This window comes from Onychomys torridus, chromosome 11 (assembly GCF_903995425.1).
Source record: "Onychomys torridus chromosome 11, mOncTor1.1, whole genome shotgun sequence".
Classification (NCBI taxonomy): Eukaryota; Metazoa; Chordata; class Mammalia; order Rodentia; family Cricetidae; genus Onychomys; species Onychomys torridus.
Window position 1 is genome coordinate 6,635,221 of NC_050453.1, and position 25,455 is coordinate 6,660,675.

A 25,455-nucleotide genomic window follows, 5' to 3' on the forward strand; every position below is an offset into this window, starting at 1 on the left:
TATCTCTATAACTATAATCTAAGATGTGCTTTTAAGGTAAATTCTAGCTGACTGAAGCATCCAGAGTTTCTGATTTCATGGTCCCATCAGTGAAATATTTCTGCTTCTCACTGGATAATCAACACAGCATGCACAAAGAGCAGATGGCATCCATGCAGCACACAGAGGTACCTCAAAGTGCATGGTGTAACTTTTTAGGGTGACACTGCTGGACACATCAGATATGTCAGCCACAGAGTCAAACTGAAAGGAAAAAGCAAATGGGTTCATCAGTCTTTAACACTGTTTCAGGGGTTCAGAACCAAGATGGCCAAGAAGTACCCTTCACTGGGCAGTGGTGTCACACATTTTTAATCCCAGCACTCAGGAGGCAGAGCCAGGTGGATCTCTGTGAGTTTGAGGCCAGCCTGGTCTACAGCATGAGATTGAGATCCAGCACAGGCACCAAAACTACACAGAAAAACCCTGTCACAAACAAACAAAACAACAAAAACCCCTCTACCACAAAAAAGAGTTTGAGCCACTAGTGGGCAGCTGTTTTGAGGAGGGAAAATGAATTCTATAAATCCGAAGTGCTGGAAACTAGAAAGAGAAGAACAACCAGTGGAAGGTGACCTAGAGGCTACGAAAGCAATGTGTGACCTTGTCACCAGGGTCCTGGCCAGGATGGAACCAAATGCTGCTGGCATCATGTAAGCAGGTGCCAGTAATGTGGACCATAGCAGCAAAGATGAGTGAGACAGCCTCAGTACTTTCAAGTAAAAAATCTAGTTTGGGGAGCTGATGGTTGTTAAAACAACTCTCCAACCAGGGCTGTGGCTCAGTAACAGAACACTTCACTAGCATGTACAAGGCCTTGGGTTCAGTCTTAGCACAAGTTAGAAAAGAGAAGTGATTCCTATGAATCAAGGAATATACTCACTCTGAACTGCCCCCAGAACTCACGCAACCATAACAGCCCCTTTTGATGACATCTTGGCTGTCAAATAATAGGCCCCACCCAACGCCTTGGGCCAGTATGTACCTCCACCTTCCTGGGAAGAAGACTGCTTTCACAGGATCCTGCAATGTGGCCAGGAGCTCATGAGTTGGGGAGGGTCTTTCTACCACACAGTTGGACTGTACCCACTGCTGAAAATCCCTGGTCTCATCCATGGCTACATAGCTAGAGTCCCAGGAAAACCCAGTAGGTAGCTCCAGGAACACAACACCTGTCTTCCACTGCATGTGAACTAGGGGAGTTCCCTTCTCAGAAATGTTGGAATATTAGGGACATGCCAGTTTCACCTGTACCTTTGGGTGCTAAGCCTTATGGCTTCAGGAACATAGTAACCAGTGGCTCTAACCCATCAGCACCTGCACTTCATAAGAGGATGTATAGAAGTTCTCCTCCTAGCCAGTAACATGTAGCTCTGGGTAGACCAGGAAACCCTGGTACCAGGGAAAGAGTCTGTATACATTGCATCCTGAATGGTAAGTGTTATCCCTGCAACAGCTTTTCCTGGAGGGACATCCCCTTTCAGTCTCTAAAGCTCTAGGAGTATTAGAGGCCAAATCCACAAGCCTCAGAGCTGCCCATATTGATTTGTGAAACCAAATGGAAGTTTCCTGCATATCCTCCCAAGGAGTGGATATGGTAGAGCACACACCTCAATGAAAATGGTATATGTACTAGATGACTGAGGGTATGAACCTTACAGCCTGTGGACTTAGGTCCATACTTGCTGGTGCCATGTGTACTTGTTCTTGTCTTCTGCCACTGTCATTGCCTACAGGACCTAGGGAAGTCCATAATTGCTTGGCCTATAGATGCTAACACCATCTTTGGACATCTGTGGTACCTGCAAAAGGTGGCTCAAGAACTATCATGGCCATGTCACCATCCTTGGCATCACCTGTGCTTGCTCCAAGGAACTTGGTCCTCCCTGTACCCATGCCACCTAGACTGGCAGCTGCTCACCAATCCCAGTGTTATTAGAGCTGACTCTGTTGGGCCTAAAGACACATATCCTTGTAAGTCTGTGTCTCATTCAAATAAGTGCCACCGTGAACTATTGCAGTCTGTACATTAGAGACTGTTTTTAAACTCCCTTATAATCAAATGTTCCAAACTGTCATCCAATATAAAAGATTAATTCCATAAGTGCCACCGTGAACTATTGCAGTCTATACATTAGAGACTGTTTTTAAACTCCCTTATAATCAAATGTTCCAAACTGTCATCCAATATAAAAGATTAATTCCATAAGAGCTGGACATTTCAACACCCAAATTTCCTCACTGGGCATGCCATCCTAACACAAAACTATCCAAGAGACAGCAGCGTAGAACCATACTTCAAAGGAAACACATTCCTAACAGTTACTGAACATTTTATCCAGCAGCAGCAGCACACAGATTCTCATCAGAATCTTGAGGATAGAGCAGTTAAGCCACAAATCAAGACTCAATAATTGCAGTTCTACTTAGATTAAAACTACAATCTAAGAACAACAGAGACAATGGAGAGTGAACAAATAAATACATGTAAATTGAATAACATGCTCCTAATGACCAAGAGGTCCCACAGAAATTCAAAGTCATAAAAACTAGTATGAACACCTATAAGAAGCTGGAAAAACTAGAAATGAGTAGATGTTTGAGCCCCAAAGTGAATCAAAGTGAACAGAAAATCTAAACAGACCAATAATCAGCAAGTGATGACAAATCAGTAAGACCCTTTCATCTTAAGGCTGGAAAGATGAGTCATCTGTGAGGAGTGTTCATGGCTCTTGCAGAGTACCAAGTTTTGTTCCCAGCACTTCTGCCTGTAACTCCAAGGGAATCTGAGACCACCTGGCCTCTGCAGGCACCTGAACTCACATGCACCTACTTACATATAAACACATAAGCATATAGTTAAAATCTTTGAAAAAAAGTCAATCTTGCCTCTAAAATGTCTCAGTTCTGATGGCTTTGCTGAGAGTATTTAAAGGATAACTACTTCTCATGCCTTTTAAACTATTCCAAAAATCTCAAATGACCAGAACTCTTCCAAATTCTTTATGAGGCTAACATTACCCTGACACTCAAGCCAGACAGACAGAAACCAATACAGTAGAGCATATAGTGCTACCACACAGAAATAGCTATAGACTCATACCCCACAATGGACACAGAAGCAAGCATTCCTATTACATTTAGTGATCAAAGTCAAGTTGATGCTTATATACTAGTAAGACTTGAACCAATATTCCAGCCTGTATGTAAATGAGAACATGCATAAGACACTGTTTAACTCCTTTAGAAGTCATTAGAAGTTGCCTCTTGAAATAGCATTTTCACACATCGAAAAGAACATATACCGTGATTAGGTGGAATTGGTCCCAGGCATGCAAGGATGGTTCAACATGTATAAATCAAGAAATGTGATACTGTATCATCAGAAGGAAGAGAAACCATATAGTTCATTTTGCAGAAAAGGCATTTGATAAAATTCATGGTAAAATTACTAAATAATTGCACGTATAATCAAATTCTATGGACTAAAGAACATTTATATATTTTAAAAAGCTATCACATACTATACTTGGGCAAAAGGAAAAGGCTTGCTTGCTTTCTTTTGAAAGAAGACAATGATGCCCATCTTCACCACTGTTAACAGTTCTGAAAGGAAGTCTTTGCAAGAGCAATGAAGCAAAGAAAGGTTTAACGGATATCTAAGAAAGGATGAGAGGTTAATTTATGTTTGCAGGCATGATTTTATGCATAAATACGTCACCAAAAGCATTAGAATGATAAGTGAATTCATAAGGATGAAAAGCAGGTCACACCAGGAAAAGGCTTTCTTTCCATACATACCACATGTGTTTCCCCTGGAGGGTAGACACTCAGTGGGGTCATTCGTTTCTGAAGAGGCACTAAGGGAGGTCTCTCTCTGATACATGGCTCCCTGTGGATTTTTCTTTGTAGAATCAAGGACAGAAAAATGGCCATCAAGATCAGGCCTAGCACTGCCATTACCACAATGAACCACAGCTCGGTGTAGAACTCTGTGCTTTTGGTCCCTGCTCCCTTCTTTTCTCCAGGAGTTGTCAGCACTGGGCCTGAAAAACATAGTCAAGGAAAAGATTCTTTCAGTAGGCAATCTTGTGGCTTATGGTGCTGTTTTTTGATAGTGAAGCAGTCTTGTGTGCTTGTTTCTAACTACATGTGAGCTAGAGTGATGGTTTGGGGTTCTTCAAGGATAGCCTTGCAGATCATCATCATCTTACAGGGAGGAGGCCAGCAGTCACAGGGATGCAGAGCTCCATCACCTTACAGGGAGGAGGCCAGCAGTCACAGGGATGCAGAGCTCCATCACCTTAGAAAAATGATTGGTGGTCAAGAGACAGTAAACTAGATTTTGAGACATCAGATCTTTTCAACTGTGAATGTCAACAGCCTGGTCTAACAGTTTTCCCGAGGCTTCTTGCCTGGCCTCTGTTAATCACCCAAATCTCTACAAACCATCCTCTCAAATACACTGGGGGAGCATCCTATGGAAGGAAGTATCAGTAAAACCACTTTCCTGGGTTTGTGTGCTAAAGCTGGCATTCTCTTCTTAGCCCACAGCCAATCTAAGTTCACACTCACTGAGGGTTCCAGTGTGGATCTGTGTGGAATGCTTGCTCCCTTGGACAGCAGTGTTCAGAGATAGGTCAACAGCAGGTGACTAGATCATTAAGGTTCTTGCTTCACAGATGGGTAAATCCACTGTTGAGTTTGTGGCTTAGTGGGCTGTTCAGTGGTGAAGCCTGGTTGGAGGGAGTAGGTTGCTGCAGGCATGACTTGAAGGGTGTACTTGGTTCAGACCCATTTCTCTCTGCTTTGTGGTTGTCATGAGGTATGAGGTAAGCAACTGTGCTCTGTCACATGCTTCTCACCACAGTGTTCAGACTCAGAGACAGTAGGGCCTGATATCTCAAAAGGGTGAGCCTAAACAAGCCTCCTCTTTATGTTGTTTTGTTTGGTTTTTCTGATGCAGTGAAGGAAAGCTGAATAACATGATTAGAATTTAGCATTTCTAGATAGGAAAAGTAAGCTGTGGTAGGATTACCTTATCCTGTGTGGGAGACTGAAGCAGGACACAAGGGAAAGGGGGTGATGGGGATCTACAGAATAGTATTGGGTAGTGGAATCATGGCATCGGGCTGGCTAACTGAGTGGGAAAGGGTCTTAGGTCTGCTGCCTATCCCTTCACTGAGAACAGCTTGTAGGCTCACAGCTGTGACACAGCCACCACCTGGGCTGGCCTGAATCTGAGAGCCAAAGCCTTGCCTCTGAACGCCAATCAGCGTTCAGCGGCTGAGTTTTGCTGCTGGCAGTGAAGTCTGCTCCTGCGACACCTTCCTGTTTTCAGCAGATCAGGACCAGAGGGCAGGGAAGACATGCCAAGGCCTGATGTACACACTTAGGGGGAGTCATAGAAGGCGACTCAAACTAAGTTTGAGCCCCAAGAGGAGGGTACACCTTTGCGAACCCAACTCTACTTCTGATCAGTGACATAGTTTGAAAAGTCACCAATGCCCTGGGCCTCTCCTCCTTACTTCTGAAAGAAAAAGTTGAAGACAAAGCTCCAGCAGGTTAGAAGCCCCTTCATAGTGAGAACCAGCATGTGGTGGTTGAAAACTGAACCCTGGCTCTGCACAAGAAGGGTTAAGTTCCTGTGTGTGGGGTGGGGGTGGGTGGGCACAGGGCTGGGGCCCCAGAGACTGATCTGATAGGCTGTGTGTGCTCTTTGCACAGGAGTATGTGGGGAATGAAGGGCAGGGTGCCCGAGGGGGACCTCAGAGGGAAAGGCTCACAGCAGTGGGAGACACAGTCTCTGCCTCTTCCCCTGCTTGGAGGCTGCTCCAGGCAACGGAACAGGAACTCTTTAGAAATTATATCATAAAAATTAAAACTGACTAGAGAGATCAGCTGGGCAGCACATCCCTGAACCAGCACAGCCCACAGTTTCTTCCCTCTGCTCTGCCAAGAGCTCGCCTCCAGACAAGAGGGCCGCCCTCAGCACTGCGGCTGCAGCGGGAAGTTCCATTTGTGCTCAGGAGCTGACTGGAAGTTCCTGCCCTGTGACAAAGACTAAAAACAGGACCGTGGCTTGGATTCCCTTTTCCTTTCAGACTGCACTTCTACTCTAAGGGACCCTGCCTTGCTTATCTAGTGCCGGGGTGATAGTCAGGAGATGAACTCCATGGTTGGGAGCTGGCTACAAAAAAAACCTGGTCCATAACTGGAGTCAAATGAGTCTCTCCAGTGGTTGATGTGGAGTCCAGATCAGCCAGCAGGTGGTACTGGGCCCCAGTGTCACAATCACTGAACAGGGCATATTTAAAAGACACAATCCCCATCCCCTCCCTTCTGTACATGTGTCAGCAACCTGAGGATCTGTCTAATTAACAGGCACACAGAGCTGATGCTTAGGAACATGTAAGCCAGAAACACAGTTGAAGAAAATGTCTGGGGCCAGGAGTTGGTAGGAAGACCATATTTGGGTGAGTGAGCATCCATATACGTTTACAGAACACTCCTGAATAAATCCCGGTGTCCTCCACTGTCCAACTGGGAAATTGGATTTGTTGAAGATATCAAATGAATTCTTTTCTGTCTTGCAGCTCTGAATAAAATCAGATTGGCTATATTGGAGGGGTCATGTTAAGTCTGAGAGATCATATGGTATACCCAATATGCACAGTATGGAAACAGGATACCTGTTGATTAAAACTGCATGTGTGTGTGTTGGAGGGGGCATGCCAGGGTCAGAGGACAGCCTTGCCTTGCACCTTACTTGAGACAGGGTGTCCTGTTGTTTGCCAGCTGACCCATGAGTGTCTAGGGACTCTCCTGTCCCCACTTCTCAGTTTGCCTTGGAGGCACTGAGATTACAAACTGCACTACCATACCTGCCTGTAAGTGGCCTCTGGGAACTCAAACTCAGATCCTCGTGATGTGTGCTAAGTGCCTTCCTCGGCGAGCCATCTCCTTAGCCCTTAAGTCATCCCAACTTGTGAAGGATATAGACAGAAATGCCCCCAGTTCGCCATTGTAGGCTCTGCCTCTACGACATCGTAAGGCCATCAGGAATTGACCACCCATTGTCTCGACCTTCTCATCTTTCCCGGACTCTCTCTCTGCTACCTTTGTGTACATGAAATCATAAAATTCCTTAGATAGAGTATTTATTCAGAAAAGAAGTTTAATCAGGTCTCTCTGACATTTGCCACATCGACACCTCATTGACTTGACTTGAAAATAATACTAACTCCTTGTCTAATAGAAGTTTCATTTCCAGAAGACAAATCTGGAAGGTTTTCTTTATCTTTTTCCCTTTCTTTCCTCGTCCTCGTCGTCCTCCTCCTCCTCCTCCTCCTCCTCTTCTCTTTAATGACACACTATAGTTCCTTCAAAAAGGCTACCATGAATGTGTCGACAGTGTCTATACGTAGACATCTGCCAGTCTCTTGAGGAAAATGAGTAGCTGATACACTAAATAAAAGACAAGAGAAATGTTTACCAAATTCAGTAGAGGCATCATACCGGAACGGTGGAGTCTTAACACTTCCAATGTCTGTTGTGCAGGTGACCTGGAAGAAGAAAGCTAGGCAAAAAGAAAGAACTGGTAAATGTTTAGTCCTTTAACACCAGCTAACGGGGGATCATCTTGAAAGCGCAGTGAAAATACCACTCTAGAACGAACCAAGTGTTAATGTTACATGTGATGATCAGTTCTAACTGTGGGGGATGGTCACAATGGTGTTGATTGATGTGGGAAGATCCAGCCTGAAAGTGGGTGGTGCCATTTCCATTTTCTGGTTCTGAGTTCTGGACCTTATAAGTATAGAGGAGGCTGCTGAGTGCCCGCCCCTCACATACATTCATTCTCTCTGTTCTTGACTGTGGCTGAAATGTGACCAGCTACTTCAGGTTCCTGCTGCCTTGACCTCTCCTCAGGGATGGACTGGAACCCAGAACCGTGAGCTAACATAAACTCTCTCCCCCCTTAACTCTCTTCTGGTCAGGGTAGTTTTTGTTTTTAATCACAGCAACAGAAGTGAACCAGGGCACTACAGTTTAGATGCCAATGGTGCTGCAAAGGCCAGCAACATCTCAGTGGTAACTGTTTCCTGAGCAATGCTGGTGTGAGGGAGAGGGACCAGGAAGAGGTCTGTCATGGCCTCTTGCCATGTGCTCCCACACCACAGGCCCAAAGCTGTGGGCCAGCAGATTACAGATGAAAACCATTTATGAACCAGAATAAATATCTTTTCTTTATAAGATTGTCTTAGGCATTTGTTATAGCAATGAGAAGCTATCATCTAAGATGCAAATTTCTAATTAAAAAATCAATCAGCAAAGAGCCATTGTGTAATGGCAGCGTGTCTGTAAGGGTGGAGAGAAAGATCAGAGCTTCCACTAGAGGAGCAAGGCAGCATCGTGTCAGAGGAGTCAAGGACTACAAAGGAGCCAGTCTTGCTCTGCTTTGGTCTACACCCTTTCCTGGACAGGGGAGCTCAGAAGGAAACTTGGGAATCACATGATCCAAATTCCTGTTTTAGTTGCCAGGACCCTGTGCCTCTTTCAAGGTCACACAGATGGTCTGAGTCTTGCTCAGGTAGAACCCAGATCTGCCAACTGTCAGGCCATCTTCCCTCTGTAGCAAGCTGCCCAGGTGGCCAGGAGCTGTGACAATGTGTGTGGCTCACTCAGGGTAAAACTTGGTATCTATAAATGCAAATGGGAGTCGTCCTTCAGCTTCAACAGGCCCTTCAAGGACCCAAACACTCCTGGGTTGATTTACTATATAAATCCAATGTACTTTTCAAACGATTCTGTACTCACTGGCCCTGTGACCCTACAGGTTACCTGAAAATCTGAAGTACCTTGTGGAGCCTTTCTTATTTCAATTGAAATCCACACAAAGAAACAGGAGATGCAGCTGGAGAGGGGGATGGGGTACAATCCTAGAAGAAAGGGGAGGTTCTTGTAGGGACTGATCCTGTGAGGTTTGGGGAGCCCCTCACTCAGGGATTTAGGGCTGGAGATGATCATTGGGTGTTCTGGTAACTTTTTGTTACTTTGATAAACATCATGACCAAAAGCAACCTGGGAGGGAAGGGTTTATTTGGTTTATACTTGTAGGTTACATGCCATCATTGAGGGACATGAAAGCAGGAAGTAAGGTAGAGCTGTGCTAGAATATTGCTGGCTTGTTCCCTCTGGCTCACTGAGCAATCTTTCAGATATAGCCTGGGCCCCCATGCCTAGGGATGGCACCATCCACATGCCACTTGCCCCTACATCAAGAACATCAAGCAACCAAGAAAATGCCTCACAGACATGCCTACAGGCCACGCTGATGGAGGCAATTGTTGTAATGAGGTTCCTTCTTCCCAAATGACACTAGTGAGTGCCAAGTTGATGGTGAAAACTAACCAGCACACCAACGGTGGTGCTGTTTACAAGAGGGGCTACAACAAGGAAACCCCCGAGTTCTCAGTATGTTCACTGATTTAGCTTATTGCTGTTTGTCTTGTGAACTGAACCTGCCCACTGGACTCCTTCCTTCCTTCAGCCCCTTAATTCTCTTGGAGACAACACTGTCCCTGGAAGTATCCAGTAACAAACAGGAAGGAGACACATATTAACTCTGAACTGTAAGAGTTCTGCAACCAGGGGCCACATAAACCAAGGAACTTGGATGACAAGCCGCCTTGGGTCACCTTTCTAGTTTAACACAAAGCTGGGGACCATAGTACCTGACACAGAGCAGAAAGTGGGGTACTAACTTTTATCCGCTGTCCTTGGTATGTAGAGAGTGGTGTCCAGGCCACTGTATACCTGCTGTCCTCCATCGGTGACCACGTACTCCTTTAACTGGCCATTCAAGAGGAAGGTACCACTCCAGTCTACACATACCGTGGATTCATTGCTGTCCACCAAGAACGGGGCTTGGTACTGAGGCACTGTGGGGAGGAAAGCACAGCTCCTAGAGATGGGGACTTGTGGATGGATGCACAGGGAGCTTTTAGAAGAATGTAAACAACAGTAGATGAAATCAGCCAACCAACCAACCAAACAGAAACAACCCTGGGTGTTGCTAGAAACCCATTAAAAATAATAAACTGATGTGAGAGGCAAGAAGACAGCCAATCAGAACATGTGGGAAGTGCACTCTCAGCTGCTTGGTGCTGCTTCCAGAAATCAATGGAGAGCACTATTTTATAAATAAAACTATTAACACACAATGGGTTTGCTTAGCAACATAACCTGGGGCTCATATTTTGCAGCATTTCCCCCTCTTTTAACGGATAAAGTGTCCTTAACACTATTAACTGCAGTACATAGCTATTTTTCATATCAAATCAATATTTATTGCTATGAAGCCCCAAGGAGTAGATGAAGTTAATTTTTTTTTCCCCACCAAACCAAACTGCTTAGATGCTGAATTATGTCCTTTTGGCACCCATTTATTTTTAAAGCTTTTTCTGGAACTGTTAGTTTGTTTTCTAAGATAGTTAAAAGGCATTGCAAACAGCAATCCAAGCATAATAATTCATTGCCCTGACCAATCAATCAATAGCGAAGTACGTTAGTATATAATCAGACCGGCTCTCCTAAGTATTATGTCAGTTATAGAAGCAACTTGGTGTGCATTTAACAGGTGTGTTCTCTTCTATTTTTAAGTTACTAGCTAAAACAAAACAGGAAACCCTGACTGCAGCTCATCTTCAATGTAAACATGTTGTTGAAGAAACAAATGGAGTCATTAACATATCACCTTTCAGGGTGGAAGAGATCTCCTTCAGGAGAACTTGTTTTCTCCAGAATAGTCAAGATATTTCTAAAGCATTAAAATTCCCGTATGTCCTCAGTTGGCTGTTAGGAAAGGAAGGGTGCAAATACACTGGCTACATTACTGATGAGAGACATTATAACAAAGTAAGCGATAGTTACACTTTGTAACATATGGTTTAGATTCTAAAGACACAGTGTTGCAGGATATGGTCACACTGTGAACCCCAAGTTTGCATTTGAGTTAAATAAAACCAACCATTGGGCCAGGAGGCAGATCCAGCAACTAGTTGACAGAAAGTAATCAGGGAGAGTCAGAGGAAGTCCAGTAAACAGGTGGAGACACTCGCAGGAAGTAAGAGAGAGGGACTTTGAGTATGGCAATGCTTTTTGGTTTGGAGTGATGGAAGATACACTCTCTTTCTGAGATGCTGGCAAAGAGGGAAGGTCAATGGTTGCTCCTCAACCTTTCTGAGCTAGCAAGTTTTCACCCCAGCCTCTGACTCCCAAGTTTTTATTGGTAAACAGAATGATAGAGATTTAGTTAAAAACTACATGTGGTGGCAGCGGCAGGTGGCAGATCTGGTCGAATGTAGAAGTCCCACAGAGCCCCTGCCTGAGAAGTGGGCTGAAACAGCAGTAGATTCAGGTGCAGCTGCTGTGCCATCAGGAAAAAAAAAAAAAATTTGGTGCCCCATGCGGGCCTGTCAGTGAAGTTAGCCATGACTAGGTATTTACAGGGCAATAGATGCTAAAATTCTTGGCATTTTCCTTATTTATTACATTTTATACTTATCCATCCACCTAGGGTTCTTTGTCCTATTGTAGCAGAATGATAGAGTATGTAATGATCATTCACCTTCCATCCCCTCTCATCTGTGTGTTGAGTGCTGCCATGCTGTCACTTGGAACCGGCAGTGGTGGGAGCACAGACACCATGGGAGTAGAGGGCAAGCACACTTTTCTCTTGGCAGGACTGGCTGTTGTTCATCTTTACCATTCTGCTCTTCACTGAAGGGCAGTCCAGGCAGAGGCTGGATGTGTTCTCCAAGCCCTTGGGTGAGCATGAATGTGCTCTTATCCCTATACAATTGCCCACACTATTTAAAATTATATTCTAGTTTGGACTCTCTGGTCTATGTTTCCTTCCAGTGTACATAATGAGTTATATGTAGCACATTAGTGTTTAGAGAGCCATATTTTAGTCATCTCTTGCATGTTTTCATATCTATGGATTCAGTATTGAATCAAGAGGACCTCTCTTCTTAGTGTTGGTCTAGTACCTAGTTATTTCTTCCCTGTGAAAGAATTACAGGAAGCAAAGTAAAGAAGTGGGGGAGACTGGGTATTTTATTCACTTTGTTTTTTTAGTACAAAAGCAAACTATCTAAGCTGTGTGACTGAAAAGAATCAGTTGTAACCTCCAGCCCTCATCTAGATGCTCCTTGGCTTTCTGCCCAATACTGACAGTGAATAGAAATATTCAACATAGTTGCTTCATGGGCATATCATAAAGGACTATAAATATAGAGAGTTGTTGCAGTGTGCTTTGATGATCATATGCACAGCAGGAACCTAAATTTTGTCCACAGTGAAGGAGAAATGATATTCTAGGGGAGTCGAAGGCACCTCCCCCAGGATGGGAGCTGAGAAGGTGAGGGTCAGAGAATAAAGAGATTTAGGGATGGTTTGGGTAGGAAGCGACCCTTTGCTGATCATTCTTCATTTGGGGTTGTAGTCACTGAAGAGGGGAGAGGGACAAGGAAGGACTTGAGCAAAAGGAAGAGAGAGAATGAAGTGGAAAGGCTTGGAGCCAGGTTTACAACTGAGATAAGAAAACCAACTAATACTAATATCCCCAGGGGCAGGAGGGGACTAGGAGATGCTTGTCAGGAAAACTAGAATTGCATTGACCATTCCTGACTAGTCAATGAAGGTGACCTGGGGCAAAACATGTATCCTGCAGTCATCGATATGGAGGTCAAGGACAAACTGAGGAAGAGGTTTCCATTCAGTAGTGGGGAATTAGAAGTGTTTGGGGGGAGGGAGATATAGGGATGGCTTGTGTAGACTGTACTTCGGAAAAGCTTTGTGGTACCAGGAGAGGGAGTGCAGCTTACGAGCATCTGGAAAGAAGTGGCTTTACTGCCAAGTGGACTCAGAGAAGACCAGGGGTATGGTCCTCAGGCTCAAGTTGAAGGCAGGTGACATCAGATGCAGGCATGCATCTGCCTTGCATGAGACGTAGAACAAACCACTGACTCATAACTTCTCCCACCCCTGCAAAGAGTTAGCAGTGGAGGTCAGGTCTAGCTGTGGGTATTTGCAGAGCAAGGCTGGGGAGCAAGTTAAAGGTTTGCAGAGGAGGAAGTTCAAGTGGCCTAGGAACAGGATTGCTGGGAGGCGGGCAGCTGAGCATGGGGGTGATGCCTTCGGAGCATCCCACTTACTACATATGGGCTCTGCCCTGTCACTTAGGTCTTGCTCAGGGTCATTTAGGTCTTGCTCGGGGCAGATCAACTTGGGGTCTAGGTCCAGCAGCTTCAGGTCATGTGAATATCCCCTGGGATTCTAGAACACAATCTGTAGACACTGAAATTGCTGAAGGTTTTTAAGTGATAACGTTTTTAAATGTCAGAAGGAATACAAATCAAATAATTTCATGTATAAAAAGCCAAGTATGAAATTTTTAATTATACTATGATTTCAGATACAATAAAAACTATGTAAGTAGAGAAGAATGAAGTTGATTATGTCAACTATTGACAGCTGTTGCCTCTAAGTGGTGTGGGATTACAGGTAGGACTGGCTTCCTGTTTGTGTGATCCTATGGGTACACAGGCCCACAGGTACACATGGAGGAGTCCTGGCTTTAGCCTGATGCTATGTTCTTGATTTATTGGAATTTTGATTAAGTTTTGAACCAGAAACTATTCTCATTTCTTATTGCATCCTACAGATTATGTTTCTGGTTCTGATAACTATTTATTTTATTCCTAATACCTTTTCATAATTTTCATTTGTGTGTGCATGTGTGGAGAGTTGCACATTTGTTTGGGTGTTTGTGTGTGCGTGTCAGGCAAGCAGAGGTTAACAGTGGTAATCTGTCTCAGGCGCTGTTCCCCTGTTTTTTAAGATAAAAATTCTCACTGACTTGGAGCTCACCAAGTAGGCATGGCTGGCTGCCAGCAACTCTCAGAAACCATCTATATGCCTCCTCAGTGCTGGGATAAGGAGTGTGTGCCTCCAAGTCCAGGCTTTTCCATGTAGGTTCTGGAGACCAGAGCAGCCTGAGGTCCTCAGGCTTTCTGTGACTGAGCTATCTCCCTAGCCCTATTTTCATTTCTTAGAATATATATAATAGGAATGAAGTAGGGGGATGGAGAGATGGCTCAGTGGTTAAGAGCACTGGCTGCTCTTCCAGAGGACCTGAGTTCAATTCCCAGCACCCACTTGGCAGCTCACAACTGTCTGTAACTCCAGTTCCAGGGGTCTGGCATCCTCACACTGACATATATGTAGGTAAAACACCAATGCACATAAAATATAAATAAATTCTTAAATAAATAGGAATGAGGCTATTTTATAAAAATCAAATGAATTGGTTAACAGTTCATTGCATGTCCATTTCAACACTGACTTGCTCTTTTGCTCTTGACATGCCATATCTCACCGCTTTGGGGAAGTACATGGAGGAAGGAAGGGAGGGGTAGGATCCTTGAGAAGTGGGCTTAGACAGGTCTGGTGGCACACATCTGTAAGCCCAGAATTTGGGAGACAGAGCCAGAAAATTTAAGCTTGAGGCAAGTTTAATCTACATAGCCTGGACTACCCAATTGCCCTGGACCTTTATACTCTTAAAAGCCCTGGGGTTTTTCTACATGATGTCCCAGTGGGAGTGAACACAGGCTTCACAGTCCCACTGGCTTCCCTGTTCCCATACACTATCTCCTATGCCAGGTATCACCCATGAGTACTCACTTTCCTTCTTGGTGCTGAAGCTGGTCCACCCAGAAGCCATGCTGCCTGCCTCGTTGTGGGCCACCACTTGCACCCTGTAGGTAGTATAAGGCTGCAGCCCCACCAGGCTGGCTCTGTGCCCAGGACCCCGATACTTGGTCTCTGTGTGGCTGGGATGGCAGGGTGGGGCTGAATCAGGAGGACAAGGCTGGTGCAGCTGCAGTTCATAGCTGGAACAGGCGGTGGGGAAAGAAGACAGGCAATGGATGTGTTTACCCATCACTTTTCTTTTCTTTTTTTCTTGATTTTTCAAAACAGAGTTTCACTGTGTAACTTTGGAGCCTGTCCTGGAACTTGATCTGTAGACCAGGCTAGCTTCAAATTCTGTCACTTTTCAAAGTTGTTTATATTTGGGGGAGAAGACATTTTGCAAACTCTTTAAAAATTCCATGTTCCGGAAACCACTTTCAGAGACCCTGCATTGATGATACTGCAGGGAATGAAAGTGAAGTTACATAGAGGAGTGGAGTTGCCTCGTGCACAGGTATGGGTAGCCACCCAGAAGGCAGTCTGAGTGTGGGTGTGTGGTACATATGCACATGCAGGTGTGGACACAACTCTGCAGATCAGAGGATTAGCTTTATTTTTTATGTGTATGGGTGTTATGTCTGCACGTATGCCTGTTCACCATATGCATGCAGTGCCTGCAGAGGCCAGAAGAGGGCATAAGAACCATGGACACTGGAGTTACAAATGATTGTGAACTGTCATGTGGGTGTTGGGAATTGAACCCAGGTCTTCAGAGAGTAGCCAGTGCTCTTAACTGCTGAGCCATCTCCTCCAGCCCCATCTTCACCTTAGTTTTTTGAGACAGGGTCTCACACTGGCCTGGAGTTGCCAAGGAGGTTAGGTTGACTGTCCAGGGAGCCCCAGGGCTCTACCTACCTCTGCCACCTTAGCATTGGATTATCTAAGTGTGTGGGTTTCTCTGTGGGTTCTGGGGATCAAACACGGGTCCCATGCTTGCATGGCAAGCATTCTACCGATTGAACCATTTCTCCAGCCTCAAGAGCAGTCATTTCCATTGATAAAGAATAAAGGAGATCCCTTTCCTCCAGATTACTCTGAATGAAGACTGTTCTTTGAGACACTGGCCCTTCTGACATTTTAACTGAGGTCAGGGCAATTCCCAGCTAACCACAGAGATCTCTCTTGCTCCAGCTGAGGTTAGCAGAGCACATGGTTCCAGAGGACCCCCAGGGGAGGGACTCCTTTTAGTGACTGCCAACACAAAGCATTGTCTCTCTTGCTTCAAGATGCTTTCATTGTTCACTCTGCTCTCAGCTGGTATTACGGCTCAAACACTTTTCAGGTAACACCACTGCTCAAATGGATGTGTTTTTCTGTATGCATCTATTTTGTAAGCATTTGGGAACTGCTGGCTGGTCACATGCCTCTGTGCCATGTCCCTTTCAGCTCAGTTGCTCATCAGTTCCACTGACCTGTGAATGACACCATTAGGGAGCTGAGGGGGTGTCCACTGCACGGAGGCCATCCTTGAGCCCAGTGTCTGCACCTGAGGTGGAGACAGCCCTGAGGGTGGGGCCGGGTGGGTCCTCAGCTCGGCTGTTGGCCCTCTGCTGCAACAGATGAAACAGGTGCAGGCCTCAACCCCAATGGCATATGTGGTGAAGGGTCTCAGGTCATGTAGGGTCTGCTGAGTGGTCATGCCTTCAGATAGCTGCAGGAAAGAGGAGCGGAGGAGACAGCGTCACAGGTCAGAGACAGTGTGCCTCCTTCTCTGAAAGTACACTAGGTACTCTGGGAGAAGCAATGAGGCACCCAGCCAGCAGAGTGGTAACTCTTAGAATGGCCAATCCCCATGGACAGGTGTTTATAATATAAGAGTCTGGTAAAAGTTAGATGCAACAGGAAAGAGATGACAGGGTAGAATCTCTCTTCCCTAACCTTAGGAACGTACTAGAAAATGGAACCAAATACACAAAATATGGGCTGAATACAATGACTTTCAAAAAGACTCCTTTGCAACAAAATGAACCAAAAAAATCGTAATCTGTGTTTAAATTATGTTTTTACCACTAAGTTTCACATTCTGCTGCAATAACTTGCATGGAACTTATACATCTAAAATGCCCTGAACCCATGTCAGGGGTGGGTGCAAACATGTTTGCTTGCGGCCTCCCTTCCTCGAGGAGGGCTGTTTTTGCAAAGCCACTTGTCTCTGTTGGACGACAAACTCCTGATTTCTTTGGAGCAAACTTTGGACGCCATTTGGAAAAGACATGTTAGAAGTAGAAATTCTTTTCCACATAGACATAAGTAACACAATTAAGGAGCTTCCTGCTATTTTTTTCAAATGCATACAATGTACTCCAAATAGAAATTATTTGGGTTTATTAATATTATCATTTTATAAGCATGGATAATCAAGGGCTGATTGTATTTACATCATCTATATTTATTGAATACGAAGCCCTGTAGAAAATATGCTAATATTCCTTTAGCATGCACTAGGAGCCTTGCCTGCATGTGAGTCTTCTTTGGGAATTGTGTTTCAACACTGGGTCTGCTGGCCTCAGAGGATTTCTCCACACTTGCCCAAATCATTCCCTAAATTGGTCTAAATAATTCATAATGTAATACTGGGATCTACACAATCTCTCTATAAGCTTATGCGAACAAAATCTCCACCTACTTATGAGCCGCAAAGGAGAGACTCAAGCCATGCCACAGAGGCAAGAGACAAGAAAGTGGAGATGAGGTGACTCTCAGTCTGTCACCTACACAGTCTGGGTGACTGCTTAGCAGTGGGTTCCTAGCTGTAAGGAACATTACATATTCATCTTTTCTGTCAAATGCTGAAGATTTTTCTGTTTATGACAAGGAATTAAAATATTTGTATCTTCCTTACTTTGTAAAAGCTTTATGTAAATATTTTAATGCCCCCACCCAGAAAAACTTTCATTTACTACCCCCTTCTGTGAATTTCAGTGATTTAAGCAGCATATCCTTTCTAGTTCCCCTTCCTTTCCTTTAAAACTAGCCAATCTCAAAACACTATAAGGTCAGACTCCAGCCAGTGGAGAAAGACAGCCACCACCAGTATTAGAATAAACACGAAATAAACTTCCTGTCCATGTGCCAGTGTGCTTCCTAGCCGGGTTTGGGTTTTGGTGCCCCTTTTTACAAAAGCAGTCACCTCGCCAAGCTACTTTGGCCTTATTGCTGTGCTCCAGTTTGCAACGCCAATGCCATTCTTTCTTGGTTTCTGGAGTGGCCTCCCTCTCCACAGGCCTGGTTACAACTCACTGTAATAAGATCCCTCCATGCTCCTTTCTGTCCCCTGACTTTCCTCAAATGTGTTAAGGACAGCTGTGGAGACAGCTGTGCCCAGTGGTTCTGCCTCCTGAGCAGGTGGAACTTTCTTGAATTCACCTTCACCAATAGAGACTGGATTTTCCTTTTGTTAGAGATCTGTGTGTGTCAAAACTGGGGTTTCCAGAACATCCTTTGCTTCATCTTTTCTTTTTCATATTAGCATTTACTCCATCCACCTCATCATGTACATATGCCACCATTCTTCAGGTACCCAGCCTCTATTTTTCTAAATTAAATTAATTTGCGTATGTGTAAAGTCTTTGGTTTCTCACATCTCTGGAATCTTCAATACCATCCTGCCTGGCACTTGTCCCAGTTCCGATGTTTTCTGTTTCCTAAAAGCTCAGTCTCTCAGAAGACCTTCTTTTGACCACAGGGTAATGAGAGTATACGCACAAGAAGGATGGAGGAGGGCAGAGCCAGAGCACAGAGGCAGTGGCTTTTAGGAAAAGCCCTGCTGGGTGTCAGCTCTTTGCACCGTGTACTCACCACAATGTGGGTCCTGCTGGAGTTGGAGAACAGCCGGTAGAGGCTGATGTTCCCATTGGGTCTCTCTGGTGTGCTGATGTTGACCACTGCTTGGGTGGAGGAGACAGTGTGGAATGTGGGCGCTTTGATCCCTTCTGGTGGGGCTGGTCCAGTTCTACACCGAGTCCAGTTACTTGGGGCTTTTCCTGCAGAATTCACTGCCCATACCTTCAAAAAGAATCAACAAGACAATCAAAACCAAGGTTCCCTCACCCTGGAAAAGAATAACAGGCTTAGAAGTGCACACCTTTAATCCTAGCACCTGGGAATCAGAGGCGGGTAGATCTCTGAGTTCAAGGCCAGTCTGGTCTACAGAGCGAGTTCCAGACCAGCCAGAGCTAGAGTGTCTCAATAAAAAGTAAAAATAGATAAATAAATCAGCTACCCAAACCAGCTGAAGACAATAGAATAGGATGAATTTTGATCTTTCAAGTTTGTAATTATGAAGGATCACAGGACAAGAAGGGAGAGTAGGCAGACTACAGCTGGCTGAAATGCTCCCCTCTGCCTCTGTGGAGCAGCCGAGGGGTTTTTTTGTCAGGTCCTTCAGACTGGATAGATCCCCAGACTCCATAAAACTCAGCAATTCTTAAACACTGTCTCCATTAAATCTGCATGAAAATCAAATTTCCTTTCATCAAGGAGGGGATAAACATATGGGGAGATGTATAATCTTATTTATCAAGAACCATTTGTATAATTAAACACGAATATCCTAAAAGGTCGCCTTGGGTCGCCATTTGCCTGAGTAAGTAATTTGTAGAATGTCAGGTACAATAGACCAGGTGGATGGATGTGTGAGCATATAGGGTTAAATTAGGCCCAATAACAGCCGAGCACACAGTGATCAATCAGAATGATAGATGGCAATGGCAACACAAGAAGACTGTGTCTCCACGTGGTGTTCCCCATTCAGCTATCAGGGGCAACTGCAACTTTGGGGAAATTTTTCCTCATTGGTTGTCTTTTACTCTGTTTACTAAAAAAATAAATAAATTTCCATGGGCCTTTAAAGACAAGTGTGGAAGCTTGCTTGGGTATGTATGGACTCTCTCCAGGTGTGCAGTATCAGGAGGCTGGCTGGGTGTTTCAAAACAAGCTATGTTGGAAAAGAGCTGGGACACTCTGAAGTGAGAGTTCTGTGTTGTTTGTTCTTACATCAGTACACCTTCTGGAGAAGAAACACCTTGGCAGACTTTTAACAGCAAGGCCAAGTCCTATCAGTGTTTGTGTTTCTTTTGGGGGCAGATGCCTTTGTGAGAGCAAACTTCTGAGGTTGAGCTGCTGTCAAATGTAAATCTCCAGCCCCTTGCCAATAGGATTGCCAGCAGCTCCCTTTTCAAAAGAGGAAGCCAACCTGCTTCCCAGTGAAATCAGCTCTTTAAAGAGTGCACTGTCTCTCCTGATTTGCATATAGCCACTCATATTTTTTACAAACTGTTTTTCTTTCAAAGCACTTTAAAATATTTTATGTTGTGTACGTGTGTGTACCACGTATGGTTTTGTAGGTGAGGGCTAAAATTGTACTCTTTCTGGTAAACCAAGCTTTCGGTTCTGCAGGTTGTGGTTATGTATAAATAAGATACCAAGGGTCTGAAGGTCTAGATTAGGTCAGGTTCCTTAATGTGCAAGGGTGGAAGACATGTTGAGTGAATTGTCTCAGCTGAGCAGGTTACCTGTGATGGACTGGGGAGTCAGGAAGAGAAATCTGTCTCTATGATATCGGGGTGTCTGCAAGCTAGTGTCCACATCAGAGTACCATCCAAGCTGCTCTTGTGCCCTCTGGAAAGGCCAAGGTCAGTCTTACAGGGGGTAGAATACTAGGTTATTGATGAAGAGATCAGATGTCGAGTCCCAAGAGAGAGGGTGCCTGGCTCAGGGACCTGGAGACAAACCCCTTTAACTGCAACCTTCCAGGGATAGAATGGAGGGGACTTTCACAGTGACAAGATTTGAAAAGACAATATTCTAGGAAACATGTAAAATAGAGTACAAAGGTCAATATCAGATTCCCTGCCAGGAACTGGCTCTTGGCAATTTACAGGCATGCTGATATCAATCAGGGTCACAAGAAGGAAACCTGTGGAAGGTGGTTTGATATCAGACAAATCCAGCAAATAATACTGAGTGCCTATTCAGACAGCTGCCACGAGCCGTGGAGAGATGCACTAAAGGGAGGTCCCTAAAGGAAGTACAGGGGGCAGTCAAGCCCAGGGCTGAGAGCATTTAAAGTTAAAACACAAGTAAGCTTCATTATGGCGTTTTCATACTTATATGTTATTACTTTTAGTTTTGATCTGTGCTTTTCCACCCACTGCCTTTCCCTGCCCTCCTTTCTTCTTGCTGGGCTCCTGACTCCCTCTGAAGAGTTCCCTTTCACTTCCATCCCACACATACTCCATCACTCCCTTGTTCTCCCTCCCATAGTTCCCTAGGATCTCCCCAATTAGGGTCCTTATTCTACTTCCCTGTTTCTACAAGTACATACATGTAAACACATGTATACTCGTACACACATGCACACACACCCAAAGCCTAGATTCCACATATGAGGACAACACGCACTATTTGCCTTTCTGAGCCTGACTCACTTTGCTTAACACAATGATGTTCCACTGTGTCTATTTTCCTGCAGACATCACAATTTCTTTCCTCTTTATAGCTGAATAACATTCCAGTGTATATGGACCACATTTTCTTTGTCCATTTATCTATTGATGGACATCTAGGCTGATTCCATAACAGGCTACTGTGAGCAGTACAGCAGGAATCCCGGCTGTGAAAGTAACTCTGTGGATATTTATTGGCTCCAGGGTCCTTTGGGTATGTGATCAGAAGTGGCTCATCATGTTCCATGTCAATGCAGCATGGGATTGTGAGGCTACTCCTGGAGTTAGCACTGGTCTTCATGTCTTCCTGTGCCAAAGGATTTGATCAGGTGCAGTGTTATTTTCAAGATGTGATTTAATCTAATAATTTTGTTATTTTTAATTGTGCATGTCTATTTGTCAGTGTGTAGATATGTGCACATGACTGCAGCTTCCTGAGGAGGCCAGAAGAGGGCACCACCTGCCCTGGAGGTAGAGTTGGAGGTAGTCATGAACTTCCCCGTGTGGATGCTGGGAGCCAAACTCAGGTTGTCTTTCCAGTGCTTAGTCCATTGTATTTGAAAACAAGTAGGCCTCAGTTTATAGGTGTTAGTGTATTTGGGAATATTATCTTCTGAAATATAGACGATATAAACTCCCTGTCCTAGCAGGGAATGTACTTAGGACCTAGTATTCTCTCTTGTCTTTGATAAGAGACCTTCATACACATTGCTCTTCTTCCCTAGATTTCCTTCTTAGTATTCAATCAATTTGAGATCAAAATAGCATTCATATAAATCAACATGCTTATGCAAAGCAGGATCAGCCTATTTACATGAGCCACAGTGAAAGTGAAAATGGTTACAGTGAGGAGATGCTGACAGATGCTGAAGCATGGTGGGTCTCACGGGCAGGAAAGGTGCCTATGTGCATCATACCAAAGACCGGAAGAAAAAGACAGACTCTGTGATGGCGGCTTTTCTCGGTCTCTGTTCTCTGCCCCCCTTCCCCCTTCCATGCCCACTCCCTGTGGGGAAAAAAATGTCTATATCAAAAATACATTATCATTTTTATCTGCCCAGTTTAGCAAGGCATGGACTGAAGTATGTTCTGGTTCATAATTAAAATATTAACCCAGATTATGTCTATGATTTCTTTTTAGAAACAATTACCGCATTTGGTAACATTTAACAGGGTGGCATTATGGCTTGGATTAAGTGTCCACCAGAAGGTCACCTGATGAAGGCTTGGCTCCAACACGCCCATCCTCACAGGTGGCAGCTTTGGGAAGTGACTGGATCAACTCACTTAGGGATCTAGAACTTAACGGGATATTGGAAAGTATGGAGGTGAGACCTAGGCAGAAGAAGGGGTCACTGGGGAGTGTCAGTGAAGGGTCTATTTTGTCCTGGCCCCTTACCACTCCCTCTCTTAGTTCAGGCTGTCATGAAGTGAGCAGCTTGTTCCCACTGTGGCCTTCTCACCACAATGCTGTGCTTTTCCACAGGCCCCGAAACAATGCAACCCAGTGGCCGTGGCCCTGCGACCTCTGAAACAGCCAAAGGAAATATCCCCTCCTCAAGTTACCTCAAGCATTTGTTGTAGAGGCAGGAAGCTCGTTAACATGGACGGAGGAAGATGGAGAAAACATGGACAGGAAATGTCGACTAGTGTATTAGTGTGATTTCTGCTTTGTATCCTAGGAGATGAATTTAGGTAGGTAGGCATTCCACTACAGAACTGCACTCTCCAGCTCCCTGGCCTTTGAGTTTTAACAGATCAATATAAAAGCCAGAAAATCAAGTACCTTCTGAACAGACACGGAGTTACCTACTATGAATTCCATGACAAGAGAAGGGAAACAGGCTGTACACCCAGGGCATATCATAAACACACCTGACCAATAAACAAATTAAGGATGGTTAAAAAGGCTCCTTATTTACATTTGGTAACACTTTATATGTGTGCATGTAGTTAACACAACACCACACATTATAGTTCAGAACTTCCCAGTAGGGAACTGTTAAAAAGGTAAGCAAGTCAGGATGAATCACATTAGGTTTTTGTTGTTGTTATAGTTTTGTTTTGACTTTTAGGTTTCCGTTGTAACAATGGAAAGTGTTACAGTACAAGATGAAACTACAAATAATTTTAATAAATATAAAATAACTGAAATGTTTAACCATGGATTCTATGCTTGGCAGCGATCAGTACATTAAGAATGTCAGCTCGACCCATGACCTGTGGACTGGTGGCTGTGGAGCCCCCATGGGACTGGACTAGGCCCTCTGGATATGGAAGATGGATGTTTGGCTTGAACTGTTTGGGGGGCACCCAGGCAGGGGGATCAGGATCTGTCCCTGGTCTATGGGCAGGCTTCTGGAACCCGGTGCCTGTGGTGTGACATCTTGCACAGCCTTGGTGCAGTGGGAGGGGGCTTAGGCTCAGTGTGCTGGGCTCTGCTGACTTCCCATGGGAGACCTCGATTTGGGGGATGTGGGGGTGCAGGGATGTGGTGTGGCTTGGGAAAGAGGGCTGGGGGGTGGGAGGAGGGAGGAGAGGGGATCTGTGGATAGCATGTGGAGTGAGTAGAAAATTTCTTAATAAAGAAAAATGAAAAAAAAAAGAATGTCAGCTGGATTTGCTACTGAGATATACACACATTGCTGTTTTCAGTGCAATATGTATTTAATCTAAGTACTGATGGGTATCATCTTTTTGCTTGTTGTCCATTAAAAATATAAAGCTGTTCTTTAATTTACTCATTTCCCTCAAAGCCTAATTACTGTATCTTTCCTTAATTTTAATTACATAACGTGTGAACACCTGCCACTAAGCACCTGGACAGCTGTAGCAGCAGTAAGTACTCTTTGGAAGCAGAGACTGTCTTTGAGCGGGTGTCAGGAGGGCTCCTGGACTGGGGTCCTCCACATCATTTTGGGCTCTTGCACCAGCATTCCTGTGAGACGACCCCAGAACGTGGGTTCTCAGCATGCTTCCGGCTGATTCTTGCATCTAATGTTCTTTGCAAAATACTACAGAACCAGGAACAGAAATCTAGGCACACCATGTTTCAACTTCTCTTCAGAGTTTCTGTTGTGGAATAACCTTTTTGTACATTGTGAAGAAGTGTCACTCCGATTGGTACTAAAAAGCTGAGCAGCTAGTAGCTAGGCAGGATTTCTAGACACAGAGGACACAGGGAAAAGAAGGGCAAAGGCACAAGGAGACACAGAGGAAGCAGGAAAGCAGGGTGGACAGTTTATAGATGAGGTAAACAAGCCTTGGGATAGCATACAGATGAATAGATGGGTTCACTTAAGTTATAAGAGCTAGCTAAAAACAAGCCTGTGGTGGTATTGTTCCCCAAAATATCATGCACCCTAATAAATTTATCTGGGGTCAGAGAACAGACAGCCACTAGATACAGAGCCAAAAAATGGTGGCTAGAAAATGGGTCAGAGCAAGCCATAGCAGAAGCTGGGCAGTGGTGGTGCACGCCTGTAATCCCAACACTTGGGAGGCAGAGCTAGGCAGATCTCTGTGTGTTCAAGGATACAGCCAACATGGAGAACACGCCCTTTAATCCCAGGGAGTGATGGCAGAAAGAGAAAGATATATAAGGCATGAAGACCAGAAACTAGCAGCATTTGGCTGGTTAAGCATTCAGGCTTAGAAGCAGCACAGTTCAGCTGAGACCCATTCAGATGAGGACCCAGAGGCTTCCAGTCTGAGGAAACAGAATTAGCTGAGGAACTGGAGAGGTGAGGAAGCTGTGGCCTGTTCTGACTCTCTGATCTTCTAGCATTCACCCCAATACCTGGCTCCAGGTTTGATTTTGTTAATAAGACTTATTAAGATTCCTGCTGCACAAGCCTAAGCTAGCAGCTGAGCTTTCATAATGAATAAGAAGTCTCGGGATTTAGCTCAGTGGTAGAGCGCTTGCCTAGCAAGTGCAAGGCCCTGGGTTCAATCCTCAGCTCCAAAAAAAAAAAAAAAAAAAAGTCTCTGTGTCATTATTGGGAGGCAATGATCCCAACATAAAAGTCCAACTACAAATGTCTGTTTAGAGTGTGTTTTGTTATCAGCACTACCTACAATCTTTGAAACAAACACAAATGTGTGTGTGTGTGTGTGTGTGTGTGTGTGTGTGTGTGTGCACAAGTCC

The 25,455-nt window shown here is 44.6% G+C and overlaps 1 protein-coding gene across 2 annotated transcripts in view; it reads right to left on the bottom strand.

Annotated features, from left to right (window-relative positions):
- Ush2a (usherin) overlaps positions 1-25,455 on the bottom strand; it is a 701,257-nt gene that overhangs the window by 2,573 nt on the left and 673,229 nt on the right. Inside the window, exons 64-69 of one of the 2 annotated variants that reach the window (XR_004946207.1) lie at positions 18,650-18,867; positions 16,275-16,513; positions 14,794-15,002; positions 9,807-9,983; positions 7,535-7,618; positions 3,841-4,085 (exon numbers count right to left, since the gene is read on the bottom strand). Coding sequence is in view for 1 of the 2 variants with exons in the window: in XM_036202543.1 (XP_036058436.1) it covers positions 3,841-4,085; positions 7,535-7,618; positions 9,807-9,983; positions 14,794-15,002; positions 16,275-16,513; positions 18,661-18,867 (1,161 nt within the window). In the remaining variant the exon portion in view is untranslated. The remainder of the gene's footprint in view (positions 1-3,840; positions 4,086-7,534; positions 7,619-9,806; positions 9,984-14,793; positions 15,003-16,274; positions 16,514-18,649; positions 18,868-25,455) is intronic. The other variant, XM_036202543.1, reaches the window with a different exon arrangement.